General features: G+C 34.6%; 1 protein-coding gene across 14 annotated transcripts in view; it reads right to left on the bottom strand.

Moving 5' to 3' along the window:
* Nucleotides 1-26297, bottom strand: part of DGKB (diacylglycerol kinase beta) — a 713599-nt gene that overhangs the window by 440332 nt on the left and 246970 nt on the right. For all 14 annotated transcript variants that reach the window (XM_042967524.1, XM_042967496.1, XM_042967510.1 and 11 more), the window contains 3 exons: nucleotides 20546-20662; nucleotides 9258-9331; nucleotides 5603-5677 (listed from right to left, as the gene is read on the bottom strand). In XM_042967524.1, the coding sequence (XP_042823458.1) occupies nucleotides 5603-5677; nucleotides 9258-9331; nucleotides 20546-20662 (266 nt within the window). The remainder of the gene's footprint in view (nucleotides 1-5602; nucleotides 5678-9257; nucleotides 9332-20545; nucleotides 20663-26297) is intronic.

Genomic DNA, 26297 nt, shown 5'->3' on the forward strand with positions numbered 1-26297 from the left:
CTTTTCTGGACAGAATGTTGACCAAAGTTTATGAAATACAACAATTCAACAGCCCTGCTGATAAGATGTCTTACATGATAAAGGACTTGGAAAGGATAATAATGGAGAATTAGTAATGCAAGAAAACTTATATAAGTGAACTTCTCAGAATGAACCCATAGTTGGGACTTTAAATGACCCAAAGGAATCTTAGTTATTCCCAATGAGTATGCAGAAAAAGATTCATGTTCATGTTGGTAGAAGTGGAGGTGATGGAAGAGATAAACAACATTAATTTATCTTAAACAAGAAGGGTAGTTAGACTCAGGAGTGCTAAGTTGTCATCAAAGAAACCGATGAGTGAATTCCAATGTGTTGATTTACTTCAATGGACTCAAACAACTACTTAGGAGTAGCCTAAATTCATCTGACTCCTTCCATAATGGTACTGCAGCCTTTTGCCTCACTGTACTAGACATTTATTCTAGCAACTGGATTTACTTTTCCTTCCCATTATGTTTCTGTCAATGGTTATAGCAATTGAGTTACTGAATGCCTCACACACTACCATAGTGTGTCACATACTGCTATCTCCTCTCAAAAAATTCCTTTCACAGAGAAAGAGGAAAGACTGTAGGCTGATGCCCCTAAGACTCGAAATCCTTATCTTGTGTTTTATTGGGCAGAAGCAGTTGGTCAACAGAACAGTGAAATATCCTACTAAAGACTCAGTCACTGAATCAGTGGGGACACTTAAATGGTGTACTAGAAACTGATGTAGCACATGGTCTAAACTATATGACAATGCTTACTCATGTTGCAAAAAAAAACATGGTCTGGGGCCAAAGGGTGATTAAACTTAAGTGATTAAACCTACGTGATTAAACTTACAATTATATTTAAGACTCACTGTGATGGTTAATTTTATGGTCAACTTGGTTGGGCCATGGGGTACCCAGATAGTTTATCAAACATAATTCTGGATGTTTCTGTGAGAGAGTTTTGGATGAGCTTAATACTTAAACTGTAGACTATGTAAAGGAGATTGCCCTCCATAAGGTGGGTGGGCCTCATCCAATTAAGTAAAGGTCAAATTAGAATAAAAGGCAGAATAAAGAGAGAACTCACCAGGCTGGTGGCCTTCAACCTAGGACATTGGTTCTTCCTGGTTCTAAAGCATCTTGCCAGCCTTTAGATTCAGACTGAAACATCAACTCTAGATTTTGTACTTGTCAGTCTCCCATGGCAGGTAAGCCAATTCCTTATAATAAATCTCTCTATATATAACCTATTGGTTCTGTCTCTGAAGAACACTGACTCGTACGTACATTTTAAAAATTTTGCTTCCCATCCCCTTGGTTTTGAACTATCATCATGTAGATGTTTTTTTTTTTTTTAATTTTTTTTTAACGTTTATTTATTTTGGGGACAGAGAGAGACAGAGCATGAACGGGGGAGGGGCAGAGAGAGAGGGAGACACAGAATCGGAAACAGGCTCCAGGCTCTGAGCCATCAGCCCAGAGCCCGACGCGGGGCTCGAACTCACGGACCGCGAGATCGTGACCTGAGCTGAAGTCGGACATCCAACCGACTGAGCCACCCAGGCGCCCCCATGTAGATGTTTTAACACCTCAGCGAAGAATGCTGCCATATGAGACAATACAGTTTTCAGTGAATTAGAAGCTAAGATTGACACCTGAACATTTTGAGGCTTTTCACACCACTAGACAAACAAGCAAAAACAAAACAAAACAAAAAACAAACAAACAAACAAAAAAGATATGGTGTCAACTGATGTAGTTGACTCTGATTCTCAAGGAGAAATAGGTTTGTGGCTGCACAATGGGAATAGAGAGTACTAATAAGATCTCTCCTCTATCACTGGTTTGTCATGAAAGGCCAGGTTACATATAATAACAAATAACCCAAAATCTTAGAGACATCACCTTACAGAGGCTTATTTATCCTCCATTCAATGGGGATCATGAGTAAGGTGATGTGTGTGTGTCTCCCTCTCTTCTGTCTCCCTCTCTTTACTCCGTGATACAAGCTAACAAAAGAGCCAATATCTAGAATACTGCTGGTTGCTCTGGCAAAGGAAAAGAAAGCATGGAATATCTACTTTCTGCCCACAGTTTATTGTGAGAGACCCATATGGACATTCTAAATAGCAAGGTAAAAGGAAGTACACTAAAATCAATGCCTGGGAAGAAACCTGGAAATATTTGATAGCTAACATAAATACTGTCATATATCCCCATGTCTTTCAGTAAGGGTCAATGAAAGACTAATTCAGTCCTATAGAAACAATACTACCAATGTCTCAAAACTATAAGGGAAAAACAGTTAACTGCACTGGGTAAAAACATATAGGCAGGAAAAATGTTTTAAGTTTCAACTACAACTTTCAACCAGTTACAAAACCAGGGACAGAGACTTTACATGTGTCCCATTCCTTTTATTATTAAAACCATCATTCCATTAAATTCATATTAAACATTTTAACTTTCCCCTTACATTTTTGTATGTTAAGTGCAAATGTAGAGAAATAGAGGAGAAAATAGTCATCTCCACAGATGTTTCCAGCAAACCAGGATGGAGAGTGGGATATATGAGACTCTGCATTGTCTACATTTTAGGAGAATGTGTGTTTTCAGTTGTATATTTAGTAAAGGCAATATACTGAATGTCATAATTTTGTTTTTCAATAAATATGTTCACAAAAGAAGGGATATTGGACAACCCAATGACTGGATTGTGCTGAACACCTACTGCTTATTCCCTCTGAGAATTCACCTGTCATCCTCAGGTTATAGCATCCTCCTGTATCTTTGAGGGAATAAGCCATTTAGATAGAACCTTGACAGGGCTGTGAGTCAAGATGGCCCATCCTAAACAAGTCAAGGCTGTGCCTTGGGAAACAAGAAAAACCAATAAATATACTTCTCCATGGTATATGAATCTTGAGCAGAGATATAAGAATACCAAAAGCAACTGCAACCAATTCCTCTCAGCAATAATTCCCACGGACTTTGTCCTTTATCCATGCTTCTCCGTGCCCTCAAATTGTCCTGATCCCTATCTTTAACAAAACAGAGTTCTTTTATTTTTCAATTAATTCTAGGAGTAACTTCATTCTGTTGTTCATAGAAAAGCAATCTAATTAATGCCATGCCCAACTTTGTAATTGATCAAAGGCATGCAAATAAAAATTACACAAATATATCTTCACCTGTCACATTGGGCAAAAATAGAAATTACTGAAGATAGTCAATTTAAAGAACATGGTGGGAAATAAGCCTTATATACTACTTCTGGGATTATCATCCAATACAAGCTTTTTGTATAGAACCTTGGCAGAACCTTACACAATTAAAATGGAAAATATTCTCAACAAAGCAATTCTACCTACTATCAACCTATTCTATGAAAATATTTTAATATGCTTTCAAAAACATAAATAAACTGATAAATGTTAACCTAACATATTTGGTAATAATGTTAACATATTTGGTAATAAACATATTTGGTAATAATGTCAACTTAACATATTTGGTAATAAAAGCACAGACAATCTGAATGTTTATCAATAATGGGACAGTGAACAAAACTACGGAATACTGTACATCTCTTCAAAATAATGAAACTGATGAATAGCTGTTCAACTTAACATCCATCGTATGCTTTTGAGTAAAAAATAAGCAAGCTGCAGAGCAATAAAAGACCTATATTCAAGTTACATAAAAAATCTATTCATCTATACAACATATATGTGTATGAATACATTATATATATGAATATATTATATGTAAATACATCACATATATACATTAGGTTTTATGTTCCCATAAGAAGTTTTGGGAGGATACACACAATTTGAAGTGGTAATATGTGAGGAGTATTAGTGCTTGAAGTGGAGCCTTTAACATATTTTCTAAGTAATATTTATTGAGTGTAGATTTTCAGAAGTACATACATTATTTTTTATTTTTTCAATATATTAAAATAGAGTGCAGGATAATATGATGGCTAAAACTGAAAGAGTGAAAGGAAACATGTTGTACATGTTTAAAGTGGAATAGGAAAAAATGAAATGAGGAAACAAGGCTAAAATCATTATTATTGCAGTGCATTGATATGGAGCTTCAAACATGTAATTATTAACTAATTACTGTAAATAGTACTGATAATAAATAACATTAGTTGAGGATATATGTAGTAAGCCTAGTCTTATATGCTTCATAAGCATCATCCCATTTCACTTTATAATTATTCTATGAGGCAGGTACTCATTTTAGAGAAAAAGGCAATGAAGACACAGAGGTTTGTAATTAGCAGTCAGTGGGCATTGCATTTAATTATGAAATACGGGAAAATCCTGGACTTACTGATCTAGATAGAACTAAAGAGGTCCTGGAATGGCTAAATTTTTGAATACATCACTGCTTAATCTTGCAGAATAAGAGCTACTGCTTCAAAATTTAGAGAATATTGAAGAACGAGAAAAAGAGCCACCCTGACTAAGCTTCCTTGTTAATAGCAAGACTTTACTTTGCTTCGCTTTCTTTCGATTGGGACTTCCTGTATGTGGCTCAGGCAGCCAAAAATCTGATCATGATATTTTAGATCCTGGAGTCTGGATCTTGACAAAGACACTGTTCTGAACTAAATGCTTATGATGATCCTGCCTTTGACAGCAAGGAGGTTCTACAGATCACTGCTCAGCTGGCATTGGACAACAGGTAGCAGGGAGTGGAAGAAAGAGATGAATATATTAAGGGTGCCTGTGCTAATTAGCTGTGTATTATTTACCTTTATTTAACATAAGACACAACGGTATACATTTTCTTCTGAGCATTTAAAACCATCCAATTTCAATATTTGGTTTCTGGTTTCCGAGGAAAACCTGGAAGACTTATTCCGATCACACTGATGTATTTTTATTGCTGTTGTTCTTGTTTTTTTCAAAAGAAGCTCATGTAAGCGTTATAAAGCCTCTTACCACCTCATCTGGTCTAAGGTTTACTCTCATGTTGGGAGAGAAAACAGGTCAGTGGAAGTTACTAGTAAACTAGGCCAAATTAATGATGAGTGACTTCAGTGTATCAAAAGCACATGGCTCTGTTGGAAAAAATAAACGTATTTTACTACCCCTTACCTATGAATAAAGGATCTTGGAAAAGAGTGATAGTCACTAGATTTTGCAAGTGGTAAAGGAAACAATCATGTTATGATTTCTATTCTTTGTGAGCTAGCTTCTTCTTTATGGTAGATCTTCATTTGCTATGTAACAAGGAAAGGAAGAGGCAGTAGTTCTTCAGACAGATGGTCTGGATATTTAGGCAGCCAGCAAGCGAGTGTATGCGATTAGCGGTGATAGTAACAGTACTCCACGGTACTTAAAAGGGAAAAATATGTGCTGGAAACAGACTATTTTGAAAAATAGCATCTGCACTGCTTACTGTTATAGAGTTGATATTCAATGTTGTTGTTGTTGTTGTTGTTTTTTGTATACTAATCTGGCTGTGTATTCAAATAACACTGTCTCTAGGTACATCAGGCTGCGTAATGTATTAATTACTATTAAACGAGTTAACGGTAACAATATTTTCCTTGGACTTACCCTGGCATTGGTCCGTTTCCAGAAAGACTGTAAACCTGACGAGGATTTAGTAGATACTGGAATTTTCTGTAAATTCTATACAAAGGAAAATATGGAAAAAAAAAGACATTGAGTGACACTCCCCAATGTTTAAATAGTTATATAGATGGTTGTAACTAAATATATTTGAAAATTTTACATTAATAATATTAGACATACAGTTTTTTTTATAAGAACTTAGGGTTCTTTGAAAAGAGGCTTAGTAGCCAATATACAAGTAATATAGTTTATAATAGAAAGAATGATATTTGCATTCTAAATATGCATATGCATTTAGAATATTCTCCATCGTGCTTTTGAATATTATTTGGCTAATTAGATTTGAAATATATTTTTTAAGAATATCAGAATAAAATTACTAACATACCTTCTCCTAATGGAGCCCTATGAAATTTACAGGTTATTGGGCCAAGCTAATCAATATGAAAACTATCCCACATATAAAATGGGACTGGGCATGCTGTATGTGTATAGGTAATCAAAGAATGTGACCTCATCTGCTTAATTATGCCACATAAAGAATCATCTTGATCAGTCAGCTCACACAATTGCTAAACTGTTTCAACAAGCACATATTTTTTTTGTTTATTTTTTAAATGTTTATTTATTTTTGAGAGACAGAGGGTGAGTGGTGGAGGACCAGAGAGAGAGGGAGACACAAAATCTGAAGCAGGCTCCAGGCTCCGAGCTGTCAGCACAGAGCTCAGTGCAGGGCTCAAACTCACAAACTGCGAGTTCATGAACTAGCCAAAGTCGGACGCTCAACCTACTGAGCCACCCGGATCCCCCTCAACAGGCACATATTAAATAATTTTTTTCTAAAAGAAATCAATCATCGTAAAGCAAATGCAGTACAAATATTTCTAAGTAGATACACATCCCATATTGGTATTCTTAAATGAAATACTGAAATTGAAAGCATACATTTAGTTTTTTAAAGTTAGATTTCACATACATGGGAAAATTTTACCATATATTTTATAAACACATTCATACTATGTTTCCTGATAGAAACTCTTCAAATTCACTGTGTAATATCTGTTTTTATCACTCCACTCCTAAATCTGCAATAATCTCACATTCTAGATCTTGATTAATTACATGATCTAGTGTCTCAAGAAAGACCTTAAGATTCATTCTTGGTACTTCTGGTACTTCTTTTTCCCCAGCACCTGAACCCAATGAGAGAGCAATTTGGCACCTTCTATCAGTAATGTCAATCAAACCTGGTTTTTCTCTGTCACTACCTTAGCTCAAGATTGCAAGCTGTCTCACCAGCTCCATAAAATTCTTGCTTATCCATCCTTCTTACATAGCACTGGTTAAGTACAGTCATGTTGTTTCCATGATGAAAAGTTTCTGCAAGTGTCAAGTTATTTATAATACAGAATATTTTATTATATTTAAAATAGGTTATGCCTTACCTTTCCCCTCATTTCCCTGAAACTTTAATCTCAGTGATTATCTCCTCGTTCCCTAAAAAAAGGTTCTCCTTTTTTCACCTGGCAAACATCTACTATATCACCAGCAACTCAAAAGCTACTTCCTGTCCAAAGGAACTTCTCAGTCTTCAGAGATAGTTATTTCTCCCTTTGAACTTCAACAGCATTTTTATTTTAAACATTTTTAGGTGGTCATTCATCTTGGGGTACTGCAGTTTATCTGTTTGTGCCTGCCTCCTTACATGGCTATATTGTGGGTCTTTTCTCCCCACTTCCTAGTAGAGTTTGGATTCACTAAGGTTTTGTTGTTTGAATGAATGAATGAATGGTATGTGAACATTTTCACACCTGTTGACTGGTATGGAACACTTTGTGTAAATATATAATTTTGTAACCTTTTGCGAGTTATCTAACATATCAAAGTTAAAAACCAATTATTTTTAAAGGAAACCCTGAATGGAAGATCATTATTTCTGAAAGATGATTCTTCTTCATTCACAAAAATTAGGAGCATTGCAGTATCATCCCTCCTGCCATTAAGTTTAATTTACTTCTGACTTTAGTCTATCTATGTAGTTTTTTTCTTAATGGGATAAGGGGGAGTCAGATATTCTCTTAAGGTCATCATGCATGATCCATATTCTCCTAATTTGAAAGGAATGCTTTCCCTTTGAAAATATACCTTTTCTTTCTTTCTCTTCATACTTCATTTATCTCTACTTTCCAACATGAATTTAACGCTTACCTAATTCCATATAAAGAGTTTTTTTTTTTTGCAAACATCCATAATATATAAAGCTGACAGACTGTATGTAGTAAAGGAGAAAATAATTTTAGTTAATTATTTAATTGCGATTTTGTATCTCTAAAAGTGAGGTAACTGTTCTCTTTAATGAATCCACTTTTAATTATGAAGCCACTAGTAATTGAAAATAATTTCTATCATGTTTAGCAGAGTAAAAAAATATACAACTACATGTTGATAAAGGAAACAAAACTTTCTAAGCAGAAATAATATTTTGTTGATTGGAAAAAGAATAGCACTCTTCTTTTCACTAAAATAAAGCTGGAAAGTTATATGGCAAGAAAAGAAATTATAAAATTCCATTTACCATGAAAACAATTCCACTTACCATGAGAATCACAATGCAAATTTCTGTTTTATTATCATAGTGTTTGTATGGATGCTTTCATCTCATTTTTTTGTTGAGATAAGTAAAGACTTCTGGAAATTATAGCAGACGCAACTGCATTTTTGTTTATAACGTGCCTTTTTATAAGGACATAAGATTTACTCTTCAATGGGATTTTCAGATATTTATTAATTATTATGATTTAATCATTAATGTATTACAAAAATGAAACTTCTGCATTGTCTGCCAGAATGCTGAGACACCTGATAATGAACCTTATTATAATTCAGATTATAATTCAGATTGTTTTCCTTAAGGATATATGGCATCACGTACTACAAAAACTCACATGTAGAAAATCATTTTAATACGATTTATCTAGAAGCTGAATATAAATTCTGTTCCTCACTACTTAGTGATGATTTACCTGAAGTCACCTTGTTGACCACTTAGAGAACCAATTTTCATTCAACACTATTTATGGAGCCATGTTGTATGCAAAGCTCTTTGTTAAGGGCTAGGGGTGATAGGGTAGAGAGAACTCAGATACCCAAGATTGATAATAAAAATATTTATAAAAGCCATTATTATATTAATTTGAACTATATAAGAATAAGGAGAGATCATATCAATATATTACACATCGACTCTAGAATGATTTATTTCACATTAAAATTCGCAAACCATAGTGAATAATGCTTTAAAATGTCTTTACACTGTAATTCTATGGGGCACTTTGGTGGCATAGTCCGTTAAGCGTTCGACTTCAGCTCAGGTCATGATCTCACGGTTCATGGGTTCCAGCCCCGCATCAGGCTCTCTGCTGACAGCTCAGAGCCTGGAGCATGCTTCGGATTCTGTGTCTCCCTCTCTCTCTGCCCTTCCCCCGCTCATACTCTGTCTTTCTCTCTCTCAAAAATGAATAAACATTAAAAAAATTAAAAATAGATAAAAGTAAATAAAATGTCTTTACACTCCAATTCTAGTTTATCTTTTACATACATATGACATAGAAAAGGAACCTGATTTTTAAAAACATACCTTTCTCCTTGTTTTCCACCACTTTTGGGGTTCACAAAAACTAGAAGTGGATGAGTACCAGGAACAGGAGTAATCTAGAAGAAATGTGGATAGATGGTCAAATTATTCGCATTATGTATGAAAAGGATATGTAATTTCCTTTTATGTAATTACAATATGTAATTTCTATTTCATGAAATATCAATTAGCAATTTTAAGAATATGGCTCTTCAGTTATGTAATTTGGGTGGATAGATAGATCTGTTTAACAACTCAATTGAACCCTATGTTTTTAGTATATCAAACAGGCATATCCACACCACAGAGACAGGTAGGGTCCAGCTAGGTATAGGGCAGAGAGGAAAGTAGCTATGAAGAAGGAATGGTGATTGAATAGCCATGAGATGAAAACAAAAGGTACAATTTGCAGGACAGTGAGTAAACCAGACAGAATGAAACAGAAGATAGTGGGAGGAAAACGATTAGAAGAAAATAAAGGGATTAAATTATAGACAGGCCTGACTTTATAGATGACAGCTCCTTTAGAGGTTTGTGGCATGTGTGGAATCCATCTACCCAATCTCTTGCCAACTAGAATCTCAATAAGATGGTTTGAGGTCTCCTTCAGCCTAACCGCTCCCCTGTACACAATTTTTCCTCAATGTTTTCTTTCCCTGCCTGGGGAGTAGAAGACCAGTGAATCAAGTCTGTTTGCTAACCAGGAATCCGCAAACTGACTGTGCTCCTACTATCTACTGATACTGATTTCTTGGTTGAACAAGAAAATATTGCCTGTCCTAGTGCAGCTTATATTCTAGTCGAGACATAGACAATAAGCAAACAAATATGTAGTTAGCAGTAAAACATACCATGAAGAGAAATAAATCAAATAAAATGATAGCACTTTATTGGTGTGAAGGGGGTAAAGCTGTTTTTTGATAGGATGGTGAGGAAGAATTCTTGCATTTTGCCTGACTTCAATGTTAATAGGTAGACTCTTAAATGCATGTGTTCCTATTCAATCTACCACTATAAAAATTCTGTCTAAATACAGTTTGACAAAAAATATTTAGTAACAAAATATGCAACTACTGGAGCCCTCTTAATATTAAATTGAAAAGTTCTTGATCAGTTTTACTTTTTGAAAGTAGATTCAGGCTATCCTTTATTGCTCTTTTTTTTCTATCTCAGAAGGTATTCTAAAATATGTAATGAGACACTTAAAAACAACCATTTTACCATATGATATCCTTTCTTCCTTTTTGTTCAAACAACAGAAATTAAAATATTCTTCTAATACACTTTCCTCCAATCTTAAGTGAACTGTAATTTTTCCAGTAATTATAGGCACTGGAAAAATGTTAAAATCTTCACATTAGTTACAGAAGGCTGAGTAAAATATTCTTAATTCTTCTACTCTTACTCAACTTGTCACTTTCATCTATTGTATCTGTCTCTGTTTTGCTTTCCTCTGTAAAGAGGACAAGGGTTCCTTGTTCCTGGTTTGGTTCTAATTTAGGTAGGAGATAAGACATATAAAGTGGATTTGTAGTAACTTTCCTGTAGCAAACGTGTTCAATCAATTAACATATAGACAGTGCCTCCTAGGTTGCAATGTGTACTCTTCTCCCCTCATTTAAAAGCTAGAAAAAAGAAACTACACAAATACTACTTTATCTAAAGACTTATATTCAATTTCCTTTATTTTTTTTATCCTATTATAGAATTAGAAAGAACTCCTGAAGTTTGCACATTCAAAAAAAGTAATGGTAACAGATGTGGATTTTTATTTTTGCACCTAATTTGAATCGTTACTTCTTATTTTTAAATAAGGGTGAGAATCTCAAGGTAAATAAAGGTTTTCAAGCACAACATTAAGTCTGAACCCAAACACTCATTAAGATGATCTTCTCCAAACTCAACATTCAGCTTACAATTCTATTAAAATAAATTAGATTATATTAAATTCACACTGGGTCAAATATTTACAATGTATTTTTAAATATGTTTTGAATGCCTTTCAGAAATACGTGTATAATGGAATATTTAAAGGCATCATAACCATTTATCAAATAAAGGTTAGTAGCAAGCTATAGAACAACTGTGTTCTAAGGTGCACATTATTACCATCAAATAAATATCCCGCTAGAATACAGTCTATAAGATCTCAAAATACAAAAAAAAAATGTAGATGTTATTTTTAGAGGTGGGTAAATGGATAAATAGGTCAAATGGATTAGAAAATAGAAGATAATTTAGATAAAGAACAAATTTAGAAGAACAGGGATGCTCTGTAAGCACAAAAGTCAAATATGCCAAATGGAAATACAGGAAGAATAAAATCACTTAGCAGTCTTTTCCTCGTATATATTCGTATCACAAAGTAGGCTTATGAAATAAGACTAAATACAAATAAAACACTGAAAACTTGAGATATCTATTTATAAGTTACCTGGCACTGTGGAACACGGCTTCTTCTTCTTTTTTTTTTTTTTTTTTTTTTAACATTTATTTATTTTTGAGACAGAGAGAGACAGAGCATGAACAGGGGAGGGGCAGAGAGAGAGGGAAACACAGAATCTGAAACAGGCTCCAGGCTCTGAGTGGTCAGCACAGAGCCCAACGCGGGGCTTGAACTCATGGACTATGAGATCATGACCTGAGCCGAAGTCGGCCGCTTAACCGACTGAGCCACCCAGGCGCCCTGGAACACGGCTTCTTTGATAATGATGTCAGATAAACTCCTGACGTAACACAATCTACATTTAAGGGATAATATGTGATTAAACACCAGCACCACAAAGACACTGGTGTGAAGGGATCATTTAATGGTGTTACACTGGAAAGGTCAAGGTTTTAAGCAAATCTAGCATGTTTTTCAAGCCCCTATTCAAAAAGCTTTAAAATCTGGCTACACTTTGTTACTATAAGAATACCAACCCACCAGAGTAAATTTGGGAGCCAGAAGACCAAAGATAGAATTCCTAAATTTGAGAGCACCAAAACTGTAGTCCTGCATGATCATTTTCAGGTCTGACATGTTAAAAATAACAACTACTTTGTGCACTAATACTCCTGGAAGAAGGAGCAGCATCTTACTGTCAAAGACTGCCACTGTCATTTACTTCTCCTACTTCTCTTCATCTTTATCGAAAGAGCCCTGGGCAAAATTTTGAAAGACTGGCCCTTCCCATCATACCTGTACCTTGGAAGCTATTGCTGCTGTTTGCAGAATTTAAATACGTATTTCTTTTGAAGAGTTTTAGGAAAGTGTAACTTTTGGTGTCTTGCCATATAAGCATGCAAATAAATAGTCTAAGTAGAAAAAAATGTGTCTATGTTTCGTCTATGATTGGAAGTTGCTATGGATCAAATTGTGTTTCCCCCAATTTTATGTTGAAGCCCTACCCCACAGTGTGGTGGTATTTGGAGAGAACCTTTGGGATGCAAGGAAGGTTAGATGAGAGTGGGAGCTTCATGATGGAACTAGTACCCTTAAAAAAGGAAGATCTACCCCTGCCTCTGCACACACAAAGAGGTAACGTGAGGACAAAGGGAGATGGCAGCCACCAATAAACCAAGAAAAGAAGCCTCAGAATGAAATATAACTTGTCACCCTGATCTTGAACTGTTCAGCCTTTAGAACCGTGATAAATAAATGTCTCTTAAGCCACCCATCTATGATACTTCATTACAGCAGCCCAAGGCGACTGATACAGAAGTGTTTTGTGGAAACTCAAGATACACTCTTTAAAAAGGAAGCGTAACAGCTTCTAGTCATCTTCCTCTGGATGCCAGCATGAAATGTGATATTCCAAGGACCAGCAGCCATCTTTGCTAATGAGGTGACCTTGATGATGCCACAGATGGAGGACAGGAAAGATAGAACCAGCCCTGATAAAAATGTGGAACTGTCTTATTAGCCATACTTCTGGAGATCCTCCTTCTAGACTTTATTTACAATAAAGAAAAATTGATGGTTAACTTCTCTAAACTACTGTTATGTTTTATTCGTTTTTGTTTTTGCTCTTTCTCCATTATGTGCTGCAGAACCTAATTGTCACTGGTATGAAAGATCCACAAGGGCACAGAATTGAATATAGATGGAACCAGGCATAGAAACTTCATACTTCATCAAACTTGTTAATATTTCTAGACCCTAAGTGAAGAACAGAGACTTGATATCAAAATTCTTGAAGAGAATCTGTATCTTATTTTATTTTACATTATGTTATTCTCCTTATTGAGAATGGGGATACTCATTATCAGTTAATCCTTTTGTAACTTGAAGAGTATGAAACGAGGGAAAAAATACAGGTATTACTAGATGTGATATTTTAATTACTTAATCCGATCTATTTGATTCCACATTTTATTTTCCTGGGAGGTCAATATCAGGTAAGAACTAACTTATCAAATTCAGAATTCAGACTAGAGGAACTAATTTGTATTGAAATGTAAATCATATATACTTAAAATAATTTAAGCAGATTAAAAGAATACAAAGTTTTTCTTTGTTTCTGAAACTCAATACATCTGATTTTGATGAATAAAGTTTTATGGAAATATCTTACACTAATTTTGTATATTTTGAAGTGATATTTTTATTTTTATACTTTAAAATAATTCCAAATTTACAGAAAAATTAAAAGGACTATTCAAATAACATTTTTTCCTGAACCAATTGAGACTAAGTTGATAAGATGATATTTTATCACTCTTGTTTACGTTAGATTTGCCTTTACACAAGAACATGAACATAACACAACTGTCTGTCAAAAACGGGAAGTTAACACGATTCTGTACTAGCTGCTTTTGTTATAAAAGCCATTACTGGACAACTGGTAAAACCTGAATGGAATCCAAGAATTAGATAGCACTAATATATCAATCTTTAGTTTACTAATTCTCTTTGAACTATATCTAATATAGTTTTTAATGTCATGAATTTTCAATTTTTATTTCATACAAAATTTTAAAGATGTAAAATTCAGTTATTTTAATTGTTTAATTTTTTTAATGTTTATTCATTTTTGACAGAGAGAGAGTGAGTGAGGGGTGGGACAGAGAGAGAGGGAGACACAGAATCTGAACCAGGCTCTGAGGTGTCAGCACAGAGTGTGATGTGGGGCTTGAACCCAAGAACTGGGAGATCATGACCTGAGCCAAAGTCAGATGCTTAAGTGACTGAACCACCCAGGTGCCCCAAGTTATTTTACATACTGATTTACCACCATCCTAAAATATTGTACCCTTTTCTAACAAATTTTGGTGGAAGGGGAGGGAAAACCAAAATATACATACATAAAAAAATTGTCAGCCTAAACTGACTTGTTCTTGGAAGTAAATATTTCTATAGCATTTGCAGTAATCTTAAGTGGAAGAACAGATAAGACAGGTGAAAAGCCAGTTGCTCTGTTTGAAGCTCAGAAGAACCCTGACCCTATCCTCGGCCTTCCATTGTCCCACCATTGTGCTTGAGGCATCTCTCTACAGAACCTTGGGCTTTTCAGACAAGGTTTGAAGATACAATGCAGTAGGAAATATAGTATAACAAAGACAATATTTACAAAGGGAGGAAATGCTCAAGATAACTGAAATCTTGAAGAATGGTTATAAATTGGATAAAGGGCATTCCAGGATGTGAAAGTTTATACTGGATTCTTCTCCATAGAGAAGAGAGCTAATCCCATGAAATCTTACTCACATAATGGGGTCATTTCATATAGTAAATATTAAAGGGCATGACTTGACTCAGACTGGTTTTGTGTCCCAGTTTAATGACTCCTTTCTCTCTCTATTCTCCCTCTTGGTAATCTCATTTCATATTCATGGTTTTAAGTACCATCAATATGACTTTCACTTCCAAATGTGCATCTATCCTCTGCTCTGAATTCTAGATTCACTTATTTGCCTGCCGACTTAACATCTCCACTTAGATGTCCAACAGTATCAGAAATTTCTGTCTAAAACCTATTGACACAGACCCTTCTCCATGTAAGTCACTGGCAACTCCATCATTTCAGGTGAATGGGCCAGTCATCTAAAAGATGTACCTAATTTCTACTTCGTAATAAACCCTACACACATCTATCAGCATATCCTGTTGCCTGTGTCTTCAAAATATATGGAGAATCCATCTCTTCACCTCTCCTGCTTTACTCTGGACATACCTCTATCCTACAAACCCGAAATAGCTAGTTAAAATCTCCAACCTAGACTCTTTGGTCCCTAACATTCTCAACAAGAGTAAGCCTTTCAACAGTTAAGTCAAGATGATGTTCTATTTTTCCATCTCTCTCAGAGCGAAAGTCAGAATTCTTATACAGGCCTTGGGGGCTCTGTACGTCTAGCTCCTCTTGCTTCTCTAAAGTAGTCTTCACCAGTTTCCATGTTGCTCACCCTGCTCCAACCAGGCAGTTGTTCTTGTTGATTCTAGAACTTGCCAGGCATGCACTTGCCTTAGGGCTGCCCATCTGCTGGATATCCACAGACTAAAGACCTCACCTAAGTCTTTACTCAAATATCACACTTTAATGAGGCCAAATCTGGCCATGTTACTTAATATTAGAGACAATTCTAACTCTCAGTCCTGACACTTCATATGGAACTCCATTTTTTCCATATTATTGATAAGCTAGCACATTACAACTATGGGAACAGGAACTCAGTTTAAAGGTTGTTGCATTACTTAAAGTGTAGAGTAATAATTCTGGACTTAGGGAGTTAAAATGACAATGAAGAGCTAATTATGGAAGAGCCAAGTGGCTTGAGGTTCCTAAAGTAGTCAAGGGGTGCGTGCGCATGTGCGCGCGCGGACACACACACACACACACACAGTCCAATCAAATAACGGGAAATTAATTGTATACACACACTATAAAGTCATTTATACTACACATGGATGTGTGTGTGTGTGTGTGTGTGTGTATGTATATATCTATATCTATATCTATATCTATATCTATATCTATATATATATGTTTACAGTCTTGGTAATTAAAAAAATGAGATACTACAAATAAGAAAGACAGTAGGGACAGGGAGAAGCACTGTGGCAGGGGATGGCACTGGCTCAGTTTTACATGTTTAAATATAAAGGTTCCCTGTTCTTTCTAGTGTTAAGAGTATCACAAACTGGACTTTTTGGTTCTCAAGTGACCCTTTAATTTGGAAATTCTTCTCAGACAATAATTAGGGACAAGGAAACTTCAGTTGAATACAGTTTAAACCATGCTTCTGTTTCACTTATTTGTTCACATGCGAAGACTTACTGCATTTTTACATCTCGTGCGTGTTAGAAATTGTAGTTTCAATTACATTCGATCATATGTATTAAGTGTAAACCTATGGTATGAGCGATGACAAAGACAGAGTGCCTAACCACCTCTATTTGAAGTCCCCTAGGACCCGGGTTAATTAATGAGACTCATCCTAAGGTTATACATGATCTATTACTTCCTCTAATTAGAAATAATAATCCTGATCATTATGCTGGTTAGCTGGAAAGAAGTAAGATGAATGTGCTTAACTATGATTAATAGTCTTCTTTAAGCAGGGTAGATCTCTTCTGTCATGGACTTCTATGCAAACTGGCCTGCAACTCAATGCTTTTTCATGATACACATTTTTTAAAACTCACAGAAAAATTAACTTTCTGGCATATCTTTTTATCTTTCCTGGTAAAGAATAACCATGTTATTATTTTTAAGTTGATTCTCACAACAAAGTTTATTTTTCTACTTTGCATTAGCTATCCAATAATTTATTCTTTCATTTTTTTTCTATTTTCCCCCAAATTATGTGAATAACCATGTGTATTAATTTTAGTCCACACTGCTGAGGTGAAAGACTATTGCACATGATTTATATAACAACATTTAAAATTCAAAAAATTATTATGATAATAATTAAGGTATTTATTTACTCCTGTTTTATAAGGCTGGTGTCTACCCTGTCCTGACTAACAACTTTACCTGATAAATTCACACTCTAAAGAAAATTTAGAAAAGTTATTATCTGTTTTGTGAGATGCAATATGTCCACAGAGAAAGGCAGGTAGTCAGAATAAGTTGGTCAAGAAGTTAGCATTTATATACCTGTTAAACTTTGTTAACCAAGGAGGCCAGGTATCTTAGGAGTTAAACACATAAACTCTGAGTCAGACTGTCCTTATCAAACTTTGGCTTTACCACTGAGTAAGTGGGAGGCCCTGGAAATAACTTTGCCTTTGAACATCAGTATCCTCATTTTGAAAGTCATGATAATAATGATGATATGCATTATATGTTTATTGAGAAAATTAAGGATAATTATCTCATATGTTTATTGAGAAGATTCACTTACTTAGTAGGCATAAGATATTATCACAGTGTCTACCATATACTGTTTGACAAATGGTGCACGTTTAACTTTCATGTTGAGAAGTATGTATCTAGCCACGTGTGAAATGTACTTGATTTTTATTTTTTTTTTATTTTTTTTTTTTATTTTTTTTTTTAATTTTTTTTTAATTTTTTAATTTTTTTTTATTTTTTAATATATGAAATTTACTGTCAAATTGGTTTCCATACAACACCCAGTGCTCATCCCAAAAGGTGCCCTCCTCAATACCCATCACCCACCCTGCCCTCCCTCCCACCCCCCATCAACCCTCAGTTTGTTCTCAGTTTTTAACAGTCTCTAATGCTTTGGCTCTCTCCCACTCTAACCTCTTTTTTTTTTTTTTTTTTCCTTCCCCTCCCCCATGGGTTTCTGTTATGTTTCTCAGGATCCACGTAAGAGTGAAACCATATGGTATCTGTCTTTCTCTGTATGGCTTATTTCACTTAGCATCACACTCTCCAGTTCCATCCATGTTGCTACAAAAGGCCATATTTCATTTTTTCTCATTGCCACGTAGTATTCCATTGTGTATATAAACCACAATTTCTTTATCCATTCATCAGTTGATGGACATTTAGGCTCTTTCCATAATTTGGCTATTGTTGAGAGTGCCGCTATAAACATTGGGGTACAGGTGCCCCTATGCATCAGTACTCCTGTATCCCTTGGATAAATTCCTAGCAGTGCTATTGCTGGGTCATAGGGTAGGTCTATTTTTAATTTTCTGAGGAACCTCCATACTGTTTTCCAGAGCGGCTGCACCAATTTGCATTCCCACCAACAGTGCAAGAGGGTTCCTGTTTCTCCACATCCTCTCCAGCATCTATAGTCTCCTGATTTCTTCATTTTGGCCACTCTGACTGGCGTGAGGTGGTATCTGAGTGTGGTTTTGATTTGTATTTCCCTGATAAGGAGCGACGTTGAACATCTTTTCATGTGCCTGTTGGCCATCCGGATGTCTTCTTTAGAGAAGTGTCTATTCATGTTTTCTGCCCATTTCTTCACTGGGTTATTTGTTTTTCTGGTGTGGAGTTTGATGAGCTCTTTATAGATTTTGGATACTAGCCCTTTGTCCGATGTGTCATTTGCAAATATCTTTTCCCATTCCGTTGGTTGCCTTTTAGTTTTGTTGGTTGTTTCCTTTGCTGTGCAGAAGCTTTTTATCTTCATAAGGTCCCAGTAATTCACTTTTGCTTTTAATTCCCTTGCCTTTGGGGATGTGCCGAGTAAGAGATTGCTACGGCTGAGGTCAGAGAGGTCTTTTCCTGCTTTCTCCTCTAAGGTTTTGATGGTTTCCTGTCTCACATTCAGGTCCTTTATCCATTTTGAGTTTATTTTTGTGAATGGTGTGAGAAAGTGGTCTAGTTTCAACCTTCTGCATGTTGCTGTCCAGTTCTCCCAGCACCATTTGTTAAAGAGACTGTCTTTTTTCCATTGGATGTTCTTTCCTGCTTTGTCAAAGATTGATTTTTAAATTAATTCTCCATTCTGATATTTTCATCACTGGAACCCAGAATGACTAAAGATGTAATTAATCAACATTTGCAGCTGGTGTATTAGATTTGTAAATGTTGATATTTTTCACAAAAATTTAATAGGATCACTTAAGTTTTTTTTTTCTATCCAAGTAGACAGACTTCATATTTGAGTCTTTCAATGAGATTGCTAAACATATAAAGATGACTACCAAAAAGTGTAGATCCTGATTTACTCTTTTAGTACTCTTTTAATACTCTTTTAATTTTACTCTTTTAATTTTTAAACTTTCTAACCAATGTAACAATTTCATCATTTAGAATTTCTTCTTTTTATATTTGAGTTTAATAACACTTAAAAAATTTCTGTTCACAATGTGTTTTATTAGATCAAAAACAAATCAGCAATCTGGTTATCAGTATTTAAGCAATTATTATTAAATTTTTAATGAGATCTTCAAAATAATGAAGAAACATGCATTGAGGCAACTACTATGTGCTCTGGACTGTGCTTCCAATATAGGGAAATATAAAACACATAATCCATAATATCAAAGATAAAATAATTAATGAAAAGTGAAGATACAAAGTTCTGTATATTGAAGGCAAGAATGTGACAAAATATATTTTTGTTTGGTAAGTGGTTGGTAATTTTTTTGGAGAACATGAAACTTGAGGCATATTGTTGTAAGAAAAGGAAATGAAAATTAGAAGAGAGAAATATATAGGTAAAAAAGCAAAAAAAATGAATGCACAATGTCACAAAGATTTAGCCAACTTCACGTGTTGGTTGGAGTGAAAAATAAAGGCAAATAAATACAATCCACATAATCTCTAGGATGTCTAAAAATGTAGGTTGAAAGTAATCTTACTGCTGATGTCCGAGATACTAGGGTGCTAAAAACAGATTTGAGTTACCTGTGTTTATTCAAACTAGAAATATATATGGAGTTTTAATTTTGAATTAAAACTAAAGGAATATTGAATAAATCATAAACACCCTTTATGTTATTATTTCTTAGCAATAAAAATATCCACACACACGAAATTCATTTTATTTTTTTCCTAAACATTTTTTTTGCCACCAAAATGATTCTTCCAAATATATAAACATATATGGAGAAAGTAAACTTGTAAATAAATAACATGTATGCCTGTAACAAATGGTACATTTAGTAATGATTTGCAAAACCTATGGAACTGCAAAAGATCTCTTACCATTTAGTTTCAAATGCAGATAACGTCGTAAGAGATTAATATAATCAGAGTGTCACTCTGTCAATCAAATATAAAACCGTCATCTTGATAAATTAACAAAGATCTTTCTGAAGTCCTCTGCTGAGCTAATCGCACATTAAATAAATGTGTTGACAGCTGGACATATGTGCCTGTAAGAGCATAGAAGGAACAAATATGAAAGCCACTAAAATTTGATCGAAAAAGTCCTACCTGTAGGCCTTGGCCATCCACGGTCACGGAGTTGGCTCTTTGCATTTTGTTTTTGTCAGTCACTTTATTTGACTGTTGGGAACCACCTTTTTCCTTTTTCACTGTTGCTTGTCTTTCCTGTAAGGAGACAATCTTTTATAAGAATATTGTTTTAATAAAAAGGGGAACACAAAGAAGACTTTATTGGCTACAGACTTGGGCCCATGCTCCTAATTTGGAGTATCTTAATGACTACTAAGAAATCTGTTGCTTGCAACAGTCCACATGATACAGGCACAAGAAGAAATATTATTTTCTTTAATTATCTTAAAGAAATTAATTATCACTTAAAGAAAGCCAGATGGTATTCCCCCTATGTGCCCAATCAGGACTCTTCACCAGAAGTTATCAAGGACCAGTAAGACTAATTATTTTCATAAGGAATGGTAGGAATAAGTAATACGGACTTACAATTTAAGAAATTTGTTACTGAGCACTAAAAACAAGGCTTATACATGCAGGCAATACTGCAAATGAAGCCATGACGGACTTTTAAGCTGCTATTTATATCAAGGATGGCATGAAAGTTAAAACACACATTCCATCCCAGCTAATTCCTTTGTTCATCATAGTGGAAACATTTCTTGGAGTTGGCTGCTTCCTGTTTCTATCCCACCCCCACCCCCACTCTTTCTTCAACCCAACCCAATGAATTTTATCACCGTTAATCAACCAAATCTGCTCTTCTTAAAATCACCAATGACCTTCTCATTACCACACCTATTGATCAGCTTCATCTTTTCCACTTTTTAGCGACATTTGAGAAGACTGATCTCTTCCTGCCTCCTGAACACTTGCCTCACTTGGGCTTCTGGACACGTCTTTCTCTTACTCTTTGCTCTCTTCCTACTTCACTAATTGCTTCCTCAGAGTCTTTTCTTTGATTCTCCCTCCCAGGTTTAGGGTCCATAACACTTAACCTCTTCCTTGAATGGCTCCTCTTCACTATCTACACTCACTTCCTAGGCAACTTCATTAAATCCCACGGCTTTGAATTTCAATTCTATGACGAAGACTTCTAAATTTATAGTTCCTGTTCAGATTTCTCCCTTAAACTTTACTTCCTACATACAAATGCCCTTTCTATCTGTCCATGTGTGTCTAAAACACACATTAGTCCTCAAATATCCAAAGCTATTTTTTTCTTGAATTTCCTGCCTACTCTCATTAAAAATAAATCCCAAACTGGATGATTACTCACCACTTCCAACATTACATATCTTAAGCCTCTGCCATCTTCTTTACCTGGATTATTGTAATCATCAAATGAAGGATCAATCTGCTTCCATCTTTGTCTCCCTACAGTCAATTCTCTATACAACAGCCACACTCGTCCTATTTCACTCCATTCCAGCTATCCCCACCTCCTCATTATGCTTTGATCACGAGTAAGCTCTTAATTCAGAGCTTTGGCCATCATTCTTCTCTCTGCTGCAAAGCTTTCTTTTGGGCATGTTCCTCACTTATTTCAGGTTTCTGTTCAAATGTCAAATTGACTTCTCTATTCCCTTTAGCCTCCTTTTATAGAAATAAAAATATATTTACACATAAAAGTATATATATTATATATAATTATATACATATATAATATACATATTATACACATATATATTATACATATGTGTATATATACATATTATACATACATATATAATATGTATTATACATATATGTGTATATATACATATTATACATATATATTATATATATATATGCATATTATATACAAATATAATATATAATTTATTAGAACCTGAAATGTGTTCTGTTTAATTAGTTTAATGCTGGTCTATCCCCACTTTTAGTCAAAGCTTCAGAGGAAAAAGTGCTTGGTTTGCTTCACTGTTCAAGATCAGATCCCCAATCAGTGTCTGACAAAAGTCAGGATAAATGAATGGAGAAATAGATGAATCAAGAGTCAAACGATTTCTAATGTTTTAATAGTATTGTATTAAGAGGGATTCTTGGGCCATGTCTAGGCTTGGAGTGAAAAGTTGTTCTGATCAAAAAGCAATGTCTGGCATGTATGCTTAAATATTTGAGTGACACATATTTTCTAGTCCCTATATTTGCTTCTTAGAGCATCATTTCAATTTCTGTAATTTTGGAACATATTTTAACTGGACTTACAAGTAAAGCTCTTTTTAACTATATTAGGGCCAGATGGATCAGAAAATTTCTGAGACCAAAATAGATGCTAATCAATACAGTCCATTTACCTTGCAATTTCATGGTGTAAAATCACTGAATATATTTTTTGTGTGACTAAAAATGGATGGTGTAATAGGATTCCTGAAATTCACATTCTTTGGAAAATGATGTACTTTCACATAAGCATAATTTCTGGCAAAAATATTGATTTTTTTTAAAGATAGATCATTCTTTCTAAACTTACAAATTACAATTTTGTCCCTAGAGAGTTAAGAGTATAATGCATAGAAAGAGTGGATTATAGGATGAGGTTTGGAGTCAGAAAGCCTGAGCTGAATCCCATCTCTGTTACTTAAATGTCATGTAACCTTGGAGCACTTAACTCTTATTCAAAATGGAGTTAGCAATACATATTCCTCAGAGTTGTGCAAAATTTAATAGAAAACACACAAATTCCTAACATTGTGCTTATATTAGAATATGTGCTCAATAAATGAAAGTTAATATGAATAAGAAAGTGTGGCTGTCTCATTAGGATGCTCATTAGTATTATGCAAAGTGTTCTATTTCCAAGTGCATATATGTATGAAAAATTACACTTAGTTACATTAAGTATAGTAAATAAGCAAGTCTCAGTGATTACATTTGAAAATCCATAACTTATATTAGGAGTTCAAAAATAAAATACTGAGGTAGGTATGGGAATAATTTCTTTCTGGATGCTTGCATACAGGTATGTAAAACATACAACGCTCTATAAAATACTCTATAAAAATCTATAGTGTAGAAGATACTTATGTACCTAATATCTTATATATCTAATATCTTATCATACCTTAAATACCTTGTATTCTGACATACAATCCAACAATTGTTATTTTACATTTAATTCCTAAAATTCTTAGGTTACAAGAATTAGATAAAATTTAAGTTGTTTGGTCATATTGGAACTGGATATTTGTGACCAAACTATTTATATACATAATGCTGAAAATTGAATACATGTAAGTGTATGTCTGTAAAGAGCTACCAAATTATCTATTAACTTGATTTTATTCTTAGCCATGCACATAGCTGGGGAAATTCCATTGCTGGTAAGACCCTCCAACTAGCAAAAAGCAGTTAATTAAGTAGCTTCAGGTCTCTCCAGGGAGTCATCTTTCTGAGTAAACTGGAGTAGATGAAACAAATGCTTTATAGTAACCTTTGTAAGATATAAAAAAAATGTAAATCCTACATTGAGTGTTCAACTAAGATTTTATTTTTGAAATCTAAAATTGTAAGAAAGAGGTATACAACAAGTTAATAGAAAAATCCTCAGTACCTCCACCTGCATGTGAATTTTATTATATAATCCAGATAATGCTAAAATAGTAAACATTTGTTTAAACACACACACACACACACACACACACACACACACACACGAACTCATACACACACCCCAAAGAAACCAAATGGTTTCTTTGGTTAAGGGAAATATGTCTAGTGGGTAGAATGCGTGGAATTACTCAAGGCCGAAAATTGTAAACAGGAGAAACTCATAAGCATTTACTTTTCCCCAGAGTTATCATTTTATTGTACTCATTTGTTTCATCTTTATTTCCAAACTGTAGAGCAATCTCCATGAAATATCCACTATACTTTAGTTAAGCAGCATTAGCTCACAGAATGATAGTTGGATGCTTTTTCCTATTTCCACTACGAAAATCTTTACTTCTTTCATTTCATATGAGGGACAGAAAGGGGAAGCAATTGCATCTTTCAAAGATCTGCTGTCCACAGAAATTTCATTAGCCTGTTGTGGGGGTTAACTCTGAATGGCAGATCTCTATTGTGATATTTAAGAGAATTACTCCCAGTATTGAAGTTACTGAAAAGTTTCAAGAAGAACTCACCAACCTTATTTTGCATCATTATTCAGGATAATATTGATTTCTGGTAATAGAGGTCAGTGCTCACCACTTCACCTTCTGCTTTTTTTTTTTTAAGTTTTTGAGCTTTAAATAACAAAATAAATTACCTTATTATAATCAAGACAAATTTTGTTCTGCCAGATAAATTATCCAAGATATAAAAAGAGTTGGAAAATTATTGCTTTAATCAATAGAAATTATTCAAACACTGAAAAGAGCTACTCTATCCCCCAAAAATATAGAAAATATGACTACAAAAAATAAAATATAGTTATTGATATTTCAGGATTTTCAAATATCAGCCATTTGTGTTCGCTATGCAGACATTTTGAATATAGAATTCAGTGTTTTGTGATCCTCAGACTCTCTAAGTAGTACAACAGATCTTAACTGGGGAATACATTGTAATAGAATTCCAAAAGAATAATCACCATAATTAACCAACAAAAAAAGCCGAAAGGACCATTCACAGAAAACAGAAAGATGAAATAAATGAAATAAAAAGACCTCCCTTTAAACCTGTGCTTTAAAAAAATTTTTTTTTGTATCATGCTGATTCTCAGAGGTAGAGTATTTGTGCATTGCTGAAAACCACTTTCACAAAAGGGATGTTTACCACAATACTTGAGCCTGCTGTTATCGATCACTCACAAACTACAAGCAGCAAGTGATGATTACCTCGAGCACAGGGCTTTCTTCTTTTTGTCCAATCTCAGCATGAGAAACAGGCAGCAGCAAAGTACCTCCATTGGTACAAAGCCACAAAAGGGTGGGCTGGTGCACTGTTGCAACAGCATCCTTCTGGCTAGTCCTGGAACTTGCTTTCTCAGTTACCTGCCTTAGGGGAGACTTAGTCCTTTCTGCCACTGGAGCTAGGCCACAGAAATTTCCCAGGAGCTCTAGAATTTGAACCCAAGGTAACACTTAGATATTCCCAATATAAAAGATCTTGTGGAAGCAGACGTGCCAACAAATTCATTGGTGCTTAGAAGGGTTATGGGTTCCATGAAAGCAAGGCTGACAGCTGCAGAACTGCACTTTTAATTATTGTGACCTTATTGTGAAACTGGAGCCGTTCCCTGCCGAGAGAAACAAATTCACTCGGAAAGTAACAAAAGCTCTAAATCTACTAGGGATCCTTGGAAGTTGCAGCAAAATTTATTATGGCTGAGTAGCAAAGCAGTCTTGACTTAGAAAAAAAAGTCTAGAAAGCTTTAAACATAGATATAATAATTGATATATTATAAAGGTTTTCATTTCTTTCTTAATTTAGTTAAGTAAGGACTTATTAAAAAACTAAAACTACTTTGGGAAAAGTCCTAAGTATGGGCTTGGAGGCCAAATCCCAGATTTGTATTTTATTTGCCATGCAAACTTGGGCAAGTTATTTGCTATCTCTAAGCCACCACTGAGTTCATCTATAAAATGAGAAGATTTTTGTGATGATAAATTAAGAAAATGTGGATAAAGATACCAGCATAAAATAGGCACTTAGCAAATGGCAAAATTTTTAAAATACAAAAAAGTATATTGCTATATTTTCTCATTTAACTTATCACATGTATGCTGCTTCCACTGCAGGAGTGCAAGATGGGTGTTGTGAAGAAGTACTTCATTTACTTGGTAGTACTTTATTTGTCTGCTGA

Source organism: Panthera tigris, chromosome A2 (assembly GCF_018350195.1).
Source record: "Panthera tigris isolate Pti1 chromosome A2, P.tigris_Pti1_mat1.1, whole genome shotgun sequence".
NCBI classification, from domain to species: Eukaryota; Metazoa; Chordata; class Mammalia; order Carnivora; family Felidae; genus Panthera; species Panthera tigris.